The sequence below is a fragment of the Leptidea sinapis genome, chromosome 4 (genome assembly GCF_905404315.1).
Source record: "Leptidea sinapis chromosome 4, ilLepSina1.1, whole genome shotgun sequence".
In the NCBI taxonomy this organism is placed as follows: domain Eukaryota; kingdom Metazoa; phylum Arthropoda; class Insecta; order Lepidoptera; family Pieridae; genus Leptidea; species Leptidea sinapis.
Genome location: NC_066268.1, coordinates 6817041 through 6834230, shown reverse-complemented (window position 1 = coordinate 6834230; position 17190 = coordinate 6817041). Strand labels below are relative to the sequence as shown.

The window sequence follows — 17190 nt, the reverse complement described above, 5'->3', positions numbered from 1 at the left end:
TTTTGTTTCATTGTCCCCCACAGAAAATAATTGAGAGGACCTATTTGAAGGAAGGTTGCAACCTCTTAGGTTTTTTCCAGTCAGTTCATCTTCATAGATAGTTTTCATTTAATGTTAAGGCTATCCTGTTATGAGGAGCTAGAGTCATGTCCTCAAAAGCCAATAGTTGGTCATTCCCTTTAAAGTGAAGGAACCACTTTCCAGTCAAGATTCATGGCATTATTAATAGACCAGTTATGAAACATTGAATCCACCTTCAGCATTGCTTTCTCGCCTGTTGAACTCCAGAAATGTAGATTTCCGCAATTTTTAAAACCACCTCTGATAAATTGAGTTTCATCAATCCACCCTGGATTATCTTAGCATCCATATAAATCTATAATCCATAAAATATTTTTTTTTATACTTTTATTATTATTTCTCTTAATCACAAAATCAAGTGACTCTATGTATTTTGTATACAGCTTAGAGACATATCAATTAATATCATAATAAACTCACTAACCAGAATGTCTACTCTTATTCAACGAAAAGCGAACTCGAAGTGATTCCTACTTCGGTTCCATTCATTCCGAAATTTCGTCCCAAACGAAAATTTTTTAACATTTTATTTCTCTAAACCTACTCTAATTCAAATATACTAGCTGTTTGTTAGAAACTTTAACCTGAAATGGACGAGTTATAACTTTTGTTTTTTGTTAGTATGGATTTTGTTCCAAATTTTCTTGAAATAGCTTCAAAAATTAATACAACACACAAAATTACAGCCATACATGATGCAGTAAAATGTAAATGCTTATTCATTAATACTATTTTTGCTAATTATTGAGTATTACATGCATTTACAGCATTTCAAACAGCACATCCACACTATATGAATCGACAATTTGATGACATACAAATGTTAAACCTGGTAAAGGTCTCGTGTTGCTGAGCAAGTCACATGTTAAATTAAATAATTTATCGTTGTTATCATTTTATTCAAAAATAGCAGGTGCATTGAACCAGTGCAACTGTTGACCTTATCTCGACAACTCACTAGGAAACTTTTATAATGTTTGATGGATGAGATTTTATTATGCATTTGGCTGTGTAAACAAAAATTTATAAAATTTATTTTTACACCCAGAGTTAATATAAAGAACTAGCTGACCCAGCAAACGTTGTATTGCCGATATTAAAATCGCGATACAAAAGTAACTGTTGATCGTAGATGGGTGAAAATTTGAAGTTGTATGTATTTTAATGCTGACTCATAATCAAACAAATTAAAAAAAAAATGTAAAAAAAAATAAAAAAAAAAATCGTGTGGAACACCCTTAACATTTAGGGGGATGAAAAATAGATGTTGTCCGATTCTCAGACTTACCCAATATGCACTCAAAAGTTCATGAGAATCGGTGAAGCCGTTTCGAAGGAGTTCAAAGTTTAACACCATGACACGAGAATTTTATATCTATACTATAATATTATAAAGCTGCAGTGTTTGTTTGTTTGAACGCGCTAATCTCTGGTACTACTGGTCCGATTTGAATGATTCTTTCAGTGTTGGGTAGTCCATTTATCGAGGAAGGCTATAGGCTATGTTTTTTTTTCAAAATTAGGGATCCGTAATAAAATTGCTATTTTGTAACACAAGGTGTAAAATCGAAAACCTATTTTTGCGTGCGCTGCAAAAGCTATTGACAATAGAACAAAATGATGTACAGGCTATAAAAAATGAATCTGTGCCATCATCACTCCATGTGAGGCAGAACTTCAAGACTAAGTTTTATGTTCACCAGTGAGATAAATAATAATCTGGCTACAATTACACTTGTCTATGTCTATTCTTGAATGTATATTCTGTCCAGCACACTTTACTATGATCTACAATATGAGGTGCTCTATCTCCAATAAAGACTTATTATTGTATGACAAAAACACATCTCAACAACCTGAGATATATTATAATGCAATGTTTGAAAGCCTTAAGTGGTTAACACCATAAATAATGTTCTGTTTGGGATACCGATTTTAGAAACCTTGTATGATACAGATTCATTTTAGAAAGTAAAAATCAAGGATAGGGTAATTTTGCCAGTTTGCGACCGATTAGCGTAACAGCAGACTTTGTAAAATAAAATAAATAACATATGTTTCCTAAACATCATATTTTATTTTGTGTGGAGGTAACATATATGATCTTACAGACATGGCTGGTTCTGGTAACGAAATTAACGAAAGCCTGTCGCCACACATTTGATGTTATACTGCCAATTTTAAGACACCCGAGGAATAGTATTAGCTTACTTTTCGCTAGATGAATTTCGTGTGAAAGAAAACTATAAAATGCTTATTATTTAGGTATTGCTGCAGTATTTGCTTAAACTGTTGCAAAGTAATGCATGGTCGCAAACCCCCGAATTTACCCAAACAAGGAAATTATTTTGAGATTTTTAAGTAGTACATTATTTTCATGATTTGAAAATACTTTTGGTACCTATTTAGATTACTCTTATATACAATAGGTTTAAGGTAAAACATTGCCCCAGTATGTGAACTTGTAATTGAATAGCACATATTGTGTCCTGTATGAAGCATCCAAAATGTACATCAAGACATATAACTAACCATAGGTTTAAAAGATCTGTGCCCGGATTTATGCTAATTTTTAAGTAGGTAGTTATAAATAGAACAAATAATCTATTGTGTTGATTTAAAATATAGTTAAGATATATGTAAAGACCCTCAAAAATCTGGATATATGAACATGATTATTTGAATGTATGTGTCTATAGTAAATAGAGATCTTCAGGAACAACACGATCAGATTCAAAATCATTTTCAGGTTGATAACTGCACACTAACAGCAAGTAATAGAAAACAATCTTTAGAGTAAGTAAAATACTCAACAGCGAATTTATACAGCAAGAAATAAAAAACAATCTTTACAGTAAGCAAAATACTCAACAGCGAATTAAATACATTTTGTATTTAATTAGTTTTACATACCTCATAGTTTATATACTGCTTCCTCCATTCAGGGGTGATATGTGCACTTAAGTGCTCCGCAAACTTCATTTTTATAATTTTTCACACAACCTGCTACCAGGGATCCCTTATAAATACTAATACTGATACTATGTGAAGGAAATGATAATAATAAAACGTTTGCTTAAGATAACAGAGCATAGCCCAGAGGTGTTTATTGCATGTTAAAATTAATAGAAACAACAATGGAATGATAATAAACACTATAGTAGTTAATCATTACAAATCTATATTTTTAAAACTTAACATAGTAATATGTAATTTATTTAATATACATTAAACACGTTAAAAAATAAAAATACGCCGAAGTAGGTAAGAACTGAGAAGTCTGAACTCTCAACTCACTACTCATCAAGTCATCAGTGATCAGATGAATTTGACAAATTAACAAATATGTCAAATGTGAAATTTCATGACGTTGACACCGATTTTCCTTTTAGACGCATCCCGGCACTGACCTCAATAGTACAAGTACTTCCCGGGCAGTGGGCACGCATCAGTAAGCTTCAGTGGGATATTGTATCTATGATAGATAGATATGATTATAAAGATATAATATTTGGCATTGCAGTGGCGTGGGTGCAGACAGGGCAGTGTACCTGGCCCCGGGTTTCAATCGAGTAATACAAAAAATTAATTTAGTGAAAAAATGAAAGCATAAAGACACCCGGACGGCTGCTGGAAGTTTTAACTGTTAGTCGCTACGTATGATGTTAGTTTTTGTGTTACTTTAAGCTTCTAGCAACCGGTACTGCATTTACTTAATGATACTTAAAAGAATTTTCAAATTGAGGGACTGAACATTGCTAAGTGTTTTAAAAAAATTTGTGATTTACATACCATATGGGCGGATTTTATGGACGAGATTTACGATATGCTAAAAGTTTGTGGCGATTGCATACACATAAAGTGGCAGCCCAGAATTGTTTGGAGTGCCAACTGCTCACATAAGAGGGAGATAGATATAGACGCCAGACACTTGACAACAAAGGAAGAAGACAAACGAAAGAAAGTTGCGAAGAGAGACGCTAAATTTTTACCCGCGAGTGACATACGCTATAACTTGCATTATATAAATTAGAACTAATAAGTCACGTATATGAACTGCTGTTAATACTCTCGAGTTCAAACGCAATAAACAAAAGTAAAGATCGAGTCGGTGGTTTAATTTACAATCTCCTCGACACAAGTTTATTTGAAGAGTAAAGAGACATATTTATATACTGATGGAAACGAAGATCATGGGCCATAGTGTGAGAATTAATTGAGGCCATTGACGTACAATAAACAACAAGACTCACGAAAATGTCTGAAGAAAAACTTTGCATACGCGTCTATTAGGCAGAGTTTTTGTTCAGTTATGTTTCGAAGGAGTTTTGATTACAACGCCACTCAATGAAGTGTTCAGTGAAAAACTGCCGAAATAACAGCATATCCAAAGTTAAAAGGATGGAATGTCGTATTTCAGGTAGTAACTGACACTTTAAATTGTTCAAATTTTGTTCGCTTGCTAGCGTTTTGTCAGTTTATTAAGTAATTACTTTTCAATTGCTAAAACAAAATGTTCTTGCCTCGTGTTCGCGTCCGAGCTTCCAATGATCGTATACAATTGACTTTGAAAATTACAGCCACGAAATAAGGTGTTAATTTGAATTAATGTTTTAATGTTATCTGTATAGTTAATGTATACGCATGAATGTATAATACATCTGAAAGATTGGCAATACAAAATGTATTAATTTAATTAATAATATGTACTTTTGATAATTGGTTGATGTATTCGTTAGTAGTTAAATATTAGAACTTTAGATGGCAATTCTGTCGCATAACGTCGTGTGCAGTAAACGCAGTTTTTTTTAAATCCTAAGCGCAGTTTTTTTTAAATCCAAGATGGCCGCCGCAAAAAATTATGATTTCGGCAATATGGGAATCGTGACCGAGGTTATCGAGGGTGCAGAGAACGATTTTGGGATCATTTTTGAAATCCAAGATGGCCGCCACGCAAAATTACGCTTTCAACAATATGGGTATCATATCCGAGGTTCTTGAGAGTGCAGAGAACGAATTTGTGATCATTTATGATATACAAGATGGCCACCGTACAAAATTATGATTTCAACAATATGGGTATCGTATCCGAGGGTCTCGAGGGTGCAGAGAACGATTTTGGGATCATTATTGAAATCCAAGATGGCCGCCGCGCAAAATTAACAATATCAACAATATGGATACCGAATCCGAGAAATGAAGGACGTTTTTATCCAAGAAGAGGGGAGGGAGATTGAGTCTGATTGAGATAGAGTGAGAAAATGAGAATGTAGCATGAAGTACACATTCACTACTAGCTTTGTATTGTGCAGGTTTAATGAGTAAAAATAATTAGTAAAACATCTAATAATTTCTAATATTGACAAAAATCAATTGGTTTAGAGAACAGATTACGATAATTATTAATTTAACGAGATTTAAATTTGGTTTTCACAAATAAGTTTCACTTCTGACATGTGTACTTTGTACGCACGCCATTTTTTGTGTTGTCTGGTGCTTTGGATGTAGCTTCGATTTGTTCCTGTTTCACCCCGCGTTTTTGTCCCACATGCCTGTTTCGTCCCACGTTGATTTTTATTCCTGTTTCGTCCCACTTTTTAAAATATTATTTTTGTACAGCCAGACAAAAATGTGAATTACAACAATATTCTAGATATATATAAGAGCAATAGTTTATCCGAGACCAAACGATGGCATGAAAGGTGTTCATAAACCTATTACAGGATATTATGTTCTTGAAGATTGCGGTAAGGTTTTATACATGAAATTTCCTTTGGTACTTTTGAAAATAATGCGGGATTAAGGAAGATAAACGTTACATTTATGTAATAGCTTATACCTTATGATTACAATATCTATTGAAATAAATCTTCTTGACATAATATGGTGATAATAATTGATAAGGGTAGAGCTTCTTGTGGTTTAAAAGAGGATGAAATTTTTTTTTGCATGTAGGGTATCATACGATAGGTCTTTCAAAATCAAATTTTGATATTTTTTAATTAGATTGGTAACGGATGTCTTTTGTAAATATTGTGCGTGAAAAGTCGAAACGTAAATATTTCTATATTTAGGGAATGAAGAATTAATTTAGCATGTGGGATATTGTAAGACAAACCTTTTATAATATAATTTAAGTTTATGAATGAATTCGAAGTTTGACGATGTAAATGACACCCATGTAGATAATTTTGTAGATTTCATAGGCGCCATAATGGATTTCGATTTTGACCCGATATTCGTTATTGTTGACCCCGAAAACCATGAAAATGACACCCATGAAGAGAAGTTGGTAAATTTCATAGGCACCATCTTGGATTTGGATTTTGACCCGATATTCGTTATTGTTGACCCTGAAAACCATGAAAATGACACCCATGAAGAGAAGTTGGTAAATTTCTTACGAGCCATCTTGGATTTCGATTTTGACCCGATATTCGTTATTGTGTACCCCGAAAACCATGAAAATGACACCCATGAAGAGAAGTTGGTAAATTTCATAGGCACCATCTTGGATTTCGGTTTTGACCCGATATTCGTTATTGTTGACCCCGAAAACCATGAAAATGACACCCATGAAGAGACGTTGGTAAATTTCATAGGCGCCATCTTGTTTTTAGTTTTTGACCTGATATTCGTTATTGTTGACCCCGAAAACCATGAAAATGACACCCATGAAGAGAAGAAGGTAATTTTCATAGGCGCCATCTTGGAATTCGATTTTGACCCAATATTCATTATTCTTGACCCCGAAAACCATGAAAATGACACCCATGAAGAGAAGTTGTTAAAATTAATAGGCGCCATCTTGGATGTCGATTTAATATAGACCTTATATTTAGAGATGAACTTATAAATCACTAATTCTTCAAAAAAATACAGAAACATAGTTTTTTGAAAATCTGACGGCGTACAAAATATGTAAAGTATCAAAGACAGTATTGTAGAGCTTATAAAAAATATTCATGTTCGTACAGCGATCTTTCCGAGTACGAGCTGCTGCTTACAACCGACACAGTGCCTACTCACGATGGCGGCCGAGCGCGGACTGACGTTGTTTCGATAGATCTTTCTGTGCAATGCGTACGGAGTGACAAAATAAAATAACCCTTAATACCACACTTTAAAGCTCATGCCTATCAGAAAAATATATGAATTTTTGACGATGCATTTTTATTTTTTTCTGAGATTATTTATAACATTTTCACTAATTTGTTTCCCGTGTTTTTGAAAATATTATATCTGCTTTCCTTACGTAATTTTTAAGAGACAAAATTATGTAAGTAGTAGCAGAAAACTGATCCTGAATGAAGCCCCATTTCGTCAGTTTTGTGTGAAGAGGTAACGGATAATCGTTTTTACGACATAAAATATCAAAATTCCAAAGCAAAAATTTCCCGCTAATTGGAGATAAAGAAGTAGGAATCTATTTGTGGCAATTTTTAGTTTTGTTAGATTTAAATTCATTTTATCACAAACTACCTAAAAATATCTTATTTTTATCGGATTCGTAAACGCGTCCTTAACAAGTAGCGTCGGAAACTTCATTACAAATAGAAAGTACAAGCGATATACAACTTAGCCTGAGATAGAAGGGGACAAAGCTATTGATCTTGCATCTGTATCGCGTAACCCATTTTATTGTTTTGTTTTTTTATGGAAAAGGAGGACAAATCAAATCAAAATGTTTATTGAACTCATTACATTGATTAACAAAGGCTTAAGTTCCGTCATGCACTTAATTTCATAATAATAATAATAAATATCAAACACATAAAATAAAATCAAATAAAAATAATATTACATCAAATAATTTAAATCACACAAAAACAAATCACACTAAGTAGAGCAATTCAATTCCAGGCTGCTTTATCATTTAAATAATCTTGGATATTGTAATAGCCTTTGCTGCTTAATTTACTTTTTTGAAGGCTTTGAATTTGTTTTTAGACAAATTTGTTATCTGTTCAGGTAGTTTATTATAAAAACGAATACATTGACATTTAAAAGTATTACTCACTTTATGGAGTCTTGTGGCAGGCATGGCAAGTCTACCCTTATTTCTAGTAGGTATTAATACTATGCTAATCACTTAGTTTTAGTGCAATTGTTTTTATTCCTTTGTACAAACATCAAATTCTCGTAAATGTATTGTGAGGCCACTGTCATAATATTTACCTATTTTCGTAAACGTATTCTTTTGCGACATTCTAGATCCCATGTTATAAATGGCTCTAACTGCTCTCTTCTGCAGCACAAAAATCGTACTGATCTCGGCAGCTTCCCACAAAAAGATACCATAGCTCATAATGCCGTGGAAGTAACTAAAATACACTATTCCGGCCGTATCTGTCAGTCAGTTCTCTTATATTTTTAACCGCATATGCTGCAGAGCTTAATCTGTTTGCCAAGGCAGATATATGGTCACCCCACTGAAGCTTCTCATCTAGAGTTATACCCAAAAACACTGTCTTAGTTACAAGATCCAACATGTCTCCATTTAATGGTAATATGAACCTAAAGCATTTTATTTTCTTACCATTTAAAAGAAGATTGTTTACTTTGAACCATTGTTCTACCTTCGAAATAGCATTATTTTCAACTTCAATAATAGTTGCATGTCGTTTAACTTTAAATAATAGTGATGTATCATCCGCAAACAATACTATGTATATCATGTGTGTTCTTTATGAGATAGGGTAGGTCATTGATATAAATTAAAAACAGAAACGGTCCGAGAATTGAACCCTGTGGGACACCCATTGCTGACACGGAGCCTGAAGACCTTATACTATTAACTTACAACATACTGTACCTTGTTATTCAAATATGAGATTAATAAATTTAGAGCGCTTCCTCTTATGCCATAGTGTGGCAGTTTCCTGATTAAAATTTCATGATGGACCACACCACATTCTCTTGCAACACCAGAGGAATCACAGGAGCGTTACAGCGCACAACCTTAAGGTACGCGTTTTTTTGCAGGTACCCATATCGCATCTTCCCAGAAGCACCGCACAAGGAAGCTCATTCCTCAGCTTTGTAGTACGTCAAAGAAATCTCCTTGAAAACCGCACTGTGAAGTACCGCCACACATTCAGATGGTAGGGATGATATCCTAATTTGTGGCGTGTCATGCGAAGTTGGAATTCGGCGGCAGGTTTATATCCGTATATAGTCCATCTACTTGAAATGATAAATTTTCAACATACGTGACTAGATTCGATGAACCGGATCTAATTATATAGAAGCCGTGCTGCATCATTATTAAAATAACTTCATATGCCAATTAATATGAGGGCAAACAAGTGACTGAAATATTTTAGCCATTATAAGCAACTTAGGAATTGTTCTATACTTTGTGACATCCCTTCTAACACCATCTTTAAAAACAGTTAGGTACTTTAAGACCAATTTTCCATATCATAAGGAAACCCCTCTCAAATAGCGATCTATTAAATATTATAGTAATGGGAAACAACTTCTAAAACAGATTTTCAAATATTTTTATTCAAAATAGGATGTGACATCATTTATTGAAAGTCAAAAACTACCACCCATTCCAAAATGAATGCGTCAGACCTGAGAAGAACGGGTGCATTTGTATAATAGATAGTGATGCACATGAGATAGCAGGATGACAAACTGAGGATTGATAAACTTTAAGCTGAATCAGTCACTGGATACGACAAAATATTTGTAAACATTCCTTACAAAGATTGGCAATGAGTTTCTTGTCACTTCTTCTCATTAACATACCTCAAGTGGTTGAATATGAATGTGTAACTTTGACATTCACGAGTGTCATACCTTAACCTTCATAAATAAATAACTTTTTATTTGATTGATAAATACTGCATTCGGATACATTAATCAGCAAATCGCTCTATTTGAGGAGCAGCTCTCTAGTTATCCGTCCGGATCAATTAAATTCTGCGCGCTGTCGAAAGCTGCCTATGGTAAACTACTGCCAGTCATTATACAGCTGCGCTGAGAGTATTATCGTTCTGTGTTGTATAGTTAGTGTATGAAGAATGACATCCTAGCCAATGCGGCAAAAGAGGAGACAGCGTCGATCGGGCCGGATAGCATTCCTCCATCGTGATCAGAACGTAGGTATACTCCTGTATTTCCCCCAATACTATATCCATCATGACACGCTACCTCTTCGCATAGTGTAGGTAGGTGGTGTAGGAGGGTAGCCTGTTGATTAATCACCGATAGTTAAGATAATAGCGGTCAACGAGTTCATGGGAAAATACAATGTAGGCTGGACTGGTAGCGATGGCTTTTAATCAACTCAACAAGTTATTGCAAGACGCCATCTGAAAACTTCCATATTATGGACTTCTTGCAAATTACTTCGGCGCAGGCTATAAGGCCGTATTCGTTGATGATTATTACTCATTCGAACAATCCTGTGAACGAGGGAGCTTCCCATGGCTGTGTACTATCTCTTACAATATTTCTTTATTGTTAACGAAATTGTCAAACAGTAGTCAAAGAAAGTTTTATTTCTATGGAGACTACTACATAAATGAAGATTGTGGAACGGTACATAATCCGCATTTCACCGTCAGACATAGAAAAAATGATTTGTAGTATTATTGTTCTTTGAGAAAAGACCTGTCTAGGACTCTCTTAGGCCTTAGTAAAAACTATAAGTTGACCTACATTCTAGTATTCCTTAAGGCACAGGCTTAATATTATGGAGAGAGCTCTTGTGATCTGTGGTGCACCCAATATCAGTCCGGACCATTGAACACATGCATCACAAAGCTGCTATAATCCTTTGTAATCCAGAACTATTAACCGCTTAACCACTTGGTAGTACGTAAAGAAATCACTTTATTATGTCTTTTACCACATTATGGAGAACTGTATGAATTCTAACAAAGCACCATATAAAACAAACTTTTTATCATGCTCACCACTGAGTCAAGTTGTTTGTGTCTGTGGTGCGGTTTTCAAGCAACTTTCTGCCAAATACAACAGAATGATTGTGGCATAACTGCCTAGCTCTGACTTTCTAAGTCAGTATGATATGGGTACCATCAATAAAGTGTGTATTTACACTTACATAGGACAGCAATTCTACTATGGTAGTTCTGGTGTTGCAAAAGAGTATGTACAGCATCATTTACCATATCCAACCTGAACCCATAAAAAATAACTTATCATGATGTAATATTCTTATAATGAATTAAGAAGGGAAAGGATGAAGAAAATAAGACAAAAAATTTAATATTATTTATTGTTTTCACTTGCTTTTATAGTAGAATTTAATAGGTCTAGGTTTACTTTATCAGGAACAACTCTTGCTACCTTCCTGGGCTCCTTGACAAGAGTTTTAGGACACTGCATTTCTGACCAACTGATTGGTACCATACTGATTCCTTGCGGTGAACCTTCCGCTGTAGCTATAACAACTCCCAATTCATTCTCAGCTGTTGTTATGTGATACCAATGCATTTCTGTCATTGGCAACTGTTAAGAGTTAAGACTGGCATATTTTATTTTAACCCCCTTATTCATAATGGTCCGCTAACTTCAAAACAGCCGCTAAGGGGTGTTTTTTCTCATTCTGACTTAGGTCAATAGAAGAAGACAGAATGAGAATTAGCCCTGCTTTAAGTTAGCAGACTATTATGAATAAGGGGGTAAGAGATTACATTACTATATGATTGGTCAAGCGAAGCACATATTATATGGAATATTATTTAATGATTGGTTGTTGTTTAAGTAATGCCTATTTGGGGCTGAGTATCACTTGGTAATCACTCCTCACCGCAGCAGCTGCCTTTATAAATGAAAGGCTTCTTCATAAGAATAAAAATATTCAATTTTTTTTTTATTTACAAAAAATAATTAATCTATTATTGTACCCTGCAATTTACAGGGATATACATTATTATACTCTCATGTACACAATTTCAGTGTAAAATATTTTAGTTGGAGTGCTTGACATAACAATGATAGATCGCCACTATGTCAGCATATCACAGGCTAATGACTAAAAGATCAACATTTATTTTATTTCAAACCAAAACACAGTAACCACTATCATTTTAACTACTGATTAAGAGAAATAGTCCACCCTCTACTACTAATTTAAAGATACAAACTAATAATTTGAGTCAGCATTTCTTACAATACAATTAAGATTATTTTATTACATAATTTTAACAGAAAATAATGCATGTAAGTTTACCAGTGATAAGGTTCCTGAAAAAATATTGGAAATATCTCTCGACAAGTTCTAAGTCTATTATAGTGTATGAAAACTTATAGAAAAATCCAAATACAAAGTTAAGGAATATTATAATAATAAACCTTGGGTGTGAGTTGCTAGAAAAGGTCAACTCTTTTTTGTAAAAAAATTATATTAATAATTAATTATTTACAAATTTAAACACTATTTCCAATTTTAATTGTAAGAAGAGGTATTCAGTAAGCATTGGATAATTATATGTAGATAAACATTCTTTTTGTTATTTGGTTGAGTTCTAGTAGCAGGCTTAGTCATGATTGCTTATGGCGGCATAGTGAAGTGGGATATCTCCTTACCTAAAATATGGTTGATGGAGGTGATGGCTGGTCCTGTACAGTATCATGCTCATTTACAGGCACTACTTGTGGTTTTTGAGAATTCTAATTCACATTGTTCATTTTAAAGTTAATGTATTTGTATGAAGTATGTACTTTTCTATATAGTTGGTATAACACTCCCAAAATATTTGTTTTTATGTCTCGTGTATGACATGATGTTTGAGTATTTTTGTTACATCACTTTACATAGAATGTTATTAAAATTATTTGTAGTAGTAGTAGGCTTCATAAGATATTAGCTTTAAAGGAAAATGTACACACTTTTATAATAAAGTCCCAGTCACTGTTCACGTGTTATTCATAAATAAATTTAAATGTTTTATTAAAAAATGGTTCGGTCGTAAATCCTACTACTCCACAGCTGAATATCTAAGTGATCGGGCAGCCTGGGACTAGATTATGATTACTCTATAGCAAAGGCAATGACAGTACAATATTGTATATTTTAATGAGTTTCTTGCCACTTATTATTTACACTCAACCTTTTCCAATGTGGTTTTATTCCATTAATTGGTAGTTACTTTTGTATATGAATTGCGCCCTAATATCATAAATCCTCTTGATATACCATAATATTATTTAGAATGTGAACACCCATGGACCATATAATTCATAAAAAGGATACAACTCGAGCCAATATAATATCACCAGGCCTGAAACACTTGTATGGATCTATTCTATCTCTGTCTATAACCCTGATGTCTTCTTTTTTGAGAATTCCTTTATATTGCCTGGCTAGCACCGATGGCCCTACACAAAGTATTTGGCATTGCACCATCCTTGGATTCACCACTGTCACCCTAGCTGTTACAATGTCACCAGATTTGGGTAATATACTAGGTGTCTTAAAGCTTTCTACTGATACAGTTGTAACCTATAAGTATGCAGAAATTTAAAAAAATAAATAAAGTGGCATTAAAACAAAAATTTTAAGAATTAACATGTCTGGTACCTGTGTAGATTCATCTTTTTCTAATTTTAAAACACCCGCTAATGATGCAAATATCGTTCCCCCCAAATCATATGTTCCCGGTCCAGAAACGTTTTTTTCATTCAATTCACAAAGTTTCATACCAGGTACACAAATTTTTCCATATTCACATGAATATTCTTTATCCATCATTGTAATTCTTTAACCTTCGATTTTGGAGGCTGTTGGAGGAAATAGTTGGAAGAAAAGCAAAACAAAATTCAAAATATAAAAACTATTTCTCTTTACCTCATTAGGTATCACTCTTTGTACAAACAACAAACCAAAGAGTATATAAACACTATTTTAAAGAGACGGGAGTGCCATAGAAAATGATAAGAAATTGAGAAATGTCGTTGTCAACGCTTGTAATTTGTATGAAACGCGTACTATATCTTGATACCAACACAATCACCTAAACACCTAATAGCAGAGCTGCCAATATAGTAAACCAATATTCATCCATACTTTTTATCGATAATTAATTACACTACAAATATGTATATTATTATATCGACAGTTACATTAATATAAATGTGATCTACTTTTAAGGTCCTTATTTTAATTTTAAGATGGACCATTTACTCTTCAAATAAAAGTGTGTGCGTGTAATCTTTAATTAACTTTAGGAATAATTAACAGACGCAGTAATATATTACATTCAAGCCGTGTTACCGATATATTTTGATATTATTATTCATCTGAATATAAACACTTACACTTTTTACAGGTCAGGTCATTATCAGGTTCTTGATCTTCTCTTTTATTCTTATTTATTGATGAAAGAGTAAAATGGTCGTGGGATTCCACCATTTTATTTGACTAATTATTATTATCATTATATATTCTATTTATAATTCAGTAATACCATTCGCACATTTTAAATTTTTCACTCATTAATAATAAATTGATAATAAGAAATTGAAGGATATATTATATTTGATTATCCAGCACATATCAATAATGGCTAAATAATAACATGGCTGTATGGGCTAGAACCCTTTGCCTATCCTAATAATGGAAACGAAAAAAAAACCAAAAGCAAATTAACGAATGTCAGAAATTTCTGAAAACTCATACATTATTTTATGTAGTAATAAATCAATGATATTATTGTATTAAAAGAAAAGATATGTCACAAGCGCGCCGAAAATCAATCGCCTAAATGGAGTCAATTGGTTCCTTAGGTCGTAGTCGCTCTGTCGATACGAAAACGATACAGACGCGTTGTTGCCAGAATTGCTTACAATTTGATATAGGTACAACATCAAAATGCCGTCTTGTGTTATGGGAAGATGCGCTAATTACGAAAGTGGAAAAAATCATAGAATTACATACCACAGTTAAGAAATCATGAATTATACATTTTATTTGATTTCATTATTCTAACAAAATAAATATGTCACCATGACAACGCCGATCGCCGCCAAGCCGATCTTAGATTAACGTACAGAAATGACAAAATATTGATGCTGTCTGTTGCGGGATGATCGAGGTATATTTTAGGAAAAGATGTAAAAAAGTCGTTGCAGTGAATGTAACACGAAATGTCATAATTTTTAATTAACAAGTGCGTATATAGGTAGCTGAACTATCAAACTACTAAAACAAGTTTTAGGGTAGGTAGCGGATGTAGACAGTGAGTGTTATTTGTTTACATAGGAGTTTTTTCAGTAACACTGTCCTTTTCAGTATATCCTGCTAACTGCAGAAGAATCAATGGATCATTTTATTCTTCTCCCATTACCTTATTATAATAAACCATCAACAAAAAGACATTCATACATAATATAAGGTACAAAAAATAATAATTGTAATCTTAAAACGTTTTGGGAGCCGTCGTTAGTAAAATTGTAAAAATGGGAACCTTACTGTAGATACCTTTCGGTTTTGTGTCTGTATGTTTTTTATTATTTTATGTATAAATAATTGATATCATCAATGTGGCTATATAGTATAATCAATATTAAATTATTTTTTTATAAAATTAATGACACATTATCGTTTTACTACTTTATACCTTTTACTACATAACTATTACTGGCATAAATCACGGTGTACGGTAGAAAATCATATCTGATGAATTAACTGTATTTTTTCTATACAAATCCGAAGCAATTAGCAAATTAGAGTAATCTCTTTTTCGCTTGCGATAATTGCATTAGTATCCTTCTTTGACGTGTAATCGTAATGTAGTGTGCTATTGCATTGTTAAATTATTATTCATGTGTGCGTTAGTGTATTCAAATTCAAAAACACTTTATTCATGTAGGTCACAGAAAAGACACTTATGAATTTCAAAAAAAAAAAAAATATAAAAATATTGTTTCTTATTGAATTTACCGCTACTTCGTAAAGGGTTGAACTAATGAGAAGAAGTAGCAAGAAACTCATTGCCATCATTTTCAAACACCAAATGTTGTCTATGTAAACTATCTATACTTTTAAATATCATTGTAATAAATAAGCAAACATTGCGGCTTACAAGGAGCTTTCTTCCATGTACAACAAAGCTGTGGAATGGGCTTCCTTGTGCGGTGTTTCCTGCATAAATATAATACTACACAAAAATAATGACTACAATGTATTTTTTATATGTCTGTACTAAGAGTTATTAATAAATCATATTAACTATTGCAATCTATAGAATTATTCCCGAAATTGTTCATCATTTTTCAATAACAATGGAAATATTATACCAAATATGAAAAGATCTTGAGGTTGAGCTGATGGCCTCGTTGCCAGTGCTGTAACTCTAGATAAAATTATTGTAGTTGACGTGACACGTCAGCGATCAGCCGGTAGGTAGTCGATTCCATTTGTGATGCTGACAATAAAGTTGTATGTAAAAGTCGCCAACGTATTTTGATTACAAATACTGTACTGTATTCAAGTTAATTCTCCATATTTTTAGGTAAAAATGCTGACTAAATTCGAGACAAAGTCGGCAAGGGTGAAAGGAATATCGTTTCATGCAAAACGGCCATGGGTTTTGGCAAGTTTGCACAACGGGGTGATTCAGTTGTGGGACTATCGTATGTGCACTCTATTGGAGAAGTTTGATGAACATGATGGTCCTGTACGTGGCATTTGTTTTCACATTCAACAGCCATTGTTTGTGTCTGGAGGAGATGACTATAAGATAAAGGTAATTTTGTAAAATGTACCTACTAAATAAACAACTTCAACTGGATATTTTATTGATATGAGCTTTGATAATTTTATATATTATGTATGATTTGATTCTATTATTTCCAAAAAATAAATGCTATTATTAATCAAATTGTTTACAGGTGTGGAATTATAAACAGAGGCGATGTCTATTTACTTTGCTTGGCCATTTAGACTATATCCGCACAACATTCTTCCATCATGAGTATCCCTGGATATTAAGTGCTTCTGATGATCAGGTTTGGAATTACTCATATCATGTTATAAATAATTTAAGTCACATTTATAGTCAAATTGCAGTCTTCACTTTAAATATAACAAACATTTAGTAATTAAACCTGAAATGTGGCTAGCCTTTA

At 33.2% G+C, this 17190-nt stretch overlaps 4 protein-coding genes across 7 annotated transcripts in view; 2 read left to right on the top strand and 2 right to left on the bottom strand.

The window, feature by feature from the left end:
- Positions 1–3353, bottom strand: part of LOC126979712 (xenotropic and polytropic retrovirus receptor 1) — a 35217-nt gene extending 31864 nt beyond the window's left edge. The window contains exon 1 of one of the 2 annotated variants that reach the window (XM_050829183.1): positions 2995–3353. In XM_050829183.1, coding sequence (XP_050685140.1) covers positions 2995–3063 — 69 coding nt within the window. In that variant the 5' untranslated portion in view covers positions 3064–3353. The remainder of the gene's footprint in view (positions 1–2994) is intronic. The other variant, XM_050829184.1, reaches the window with a different exon arrangement.
- The window catches only part of LOC126979784 (uncharacterized), a 193436-nt gene that overhangs the window by 19525 nt on the left and 156721 nt on the right, over positions 1–17190 (top strand). The gene's annotated exons all lie outside the window — the stretch shown is intronic.
- Positions 10176–17190, top strand: part of LOC126979690 (coatomer subunit alpha) — a 28329-nt gene continuing 21314 nt past the window's right edge. Inside the window, exons 1-3 of one of the 3 annotated variants that reach the window (XM_050829141.1) lie at positions 10176–10193; positions 16575–16808; positions 16954–17070. In XM_050829141.1, coding sequence (XP_050685098.1) covers positions 16581–16808; positions 16954–17070 — 345 coding nt within the window. In that variant the 5' untranslated portion in view covers positions 10176–10193; positions 16575–16580. Of the gene's footprint in view, positions 10194–16439; positions 16502–16574; positions 16809–16953; positions 17071–17190 lie in introns of those variants that run through there. The other 2 variants (XM_050829142.1, XM_050829143.1) reach the window with 2 other exon arrangements.
- On the bottom strand, positions 11317–13946 carry LOC126979824 (exosome complex component CSL4). Its single transcript, XM_050829384.1, has 3 exons — positions 13643–13946; positions 13316–13564; positions 11317–11568 (listed from the first exon to the last, which is right to left on the bottom strand). Exons 1-3 carry the CDS (start codon positions 13811–13813, stop codon positions 11329–11331), a joined length of 660 nt encoding a protein of 219 aa, XP_050685341.1. The 5' UTR covers positions 13814–13946; the 3' UTR covers positions 11317–11328.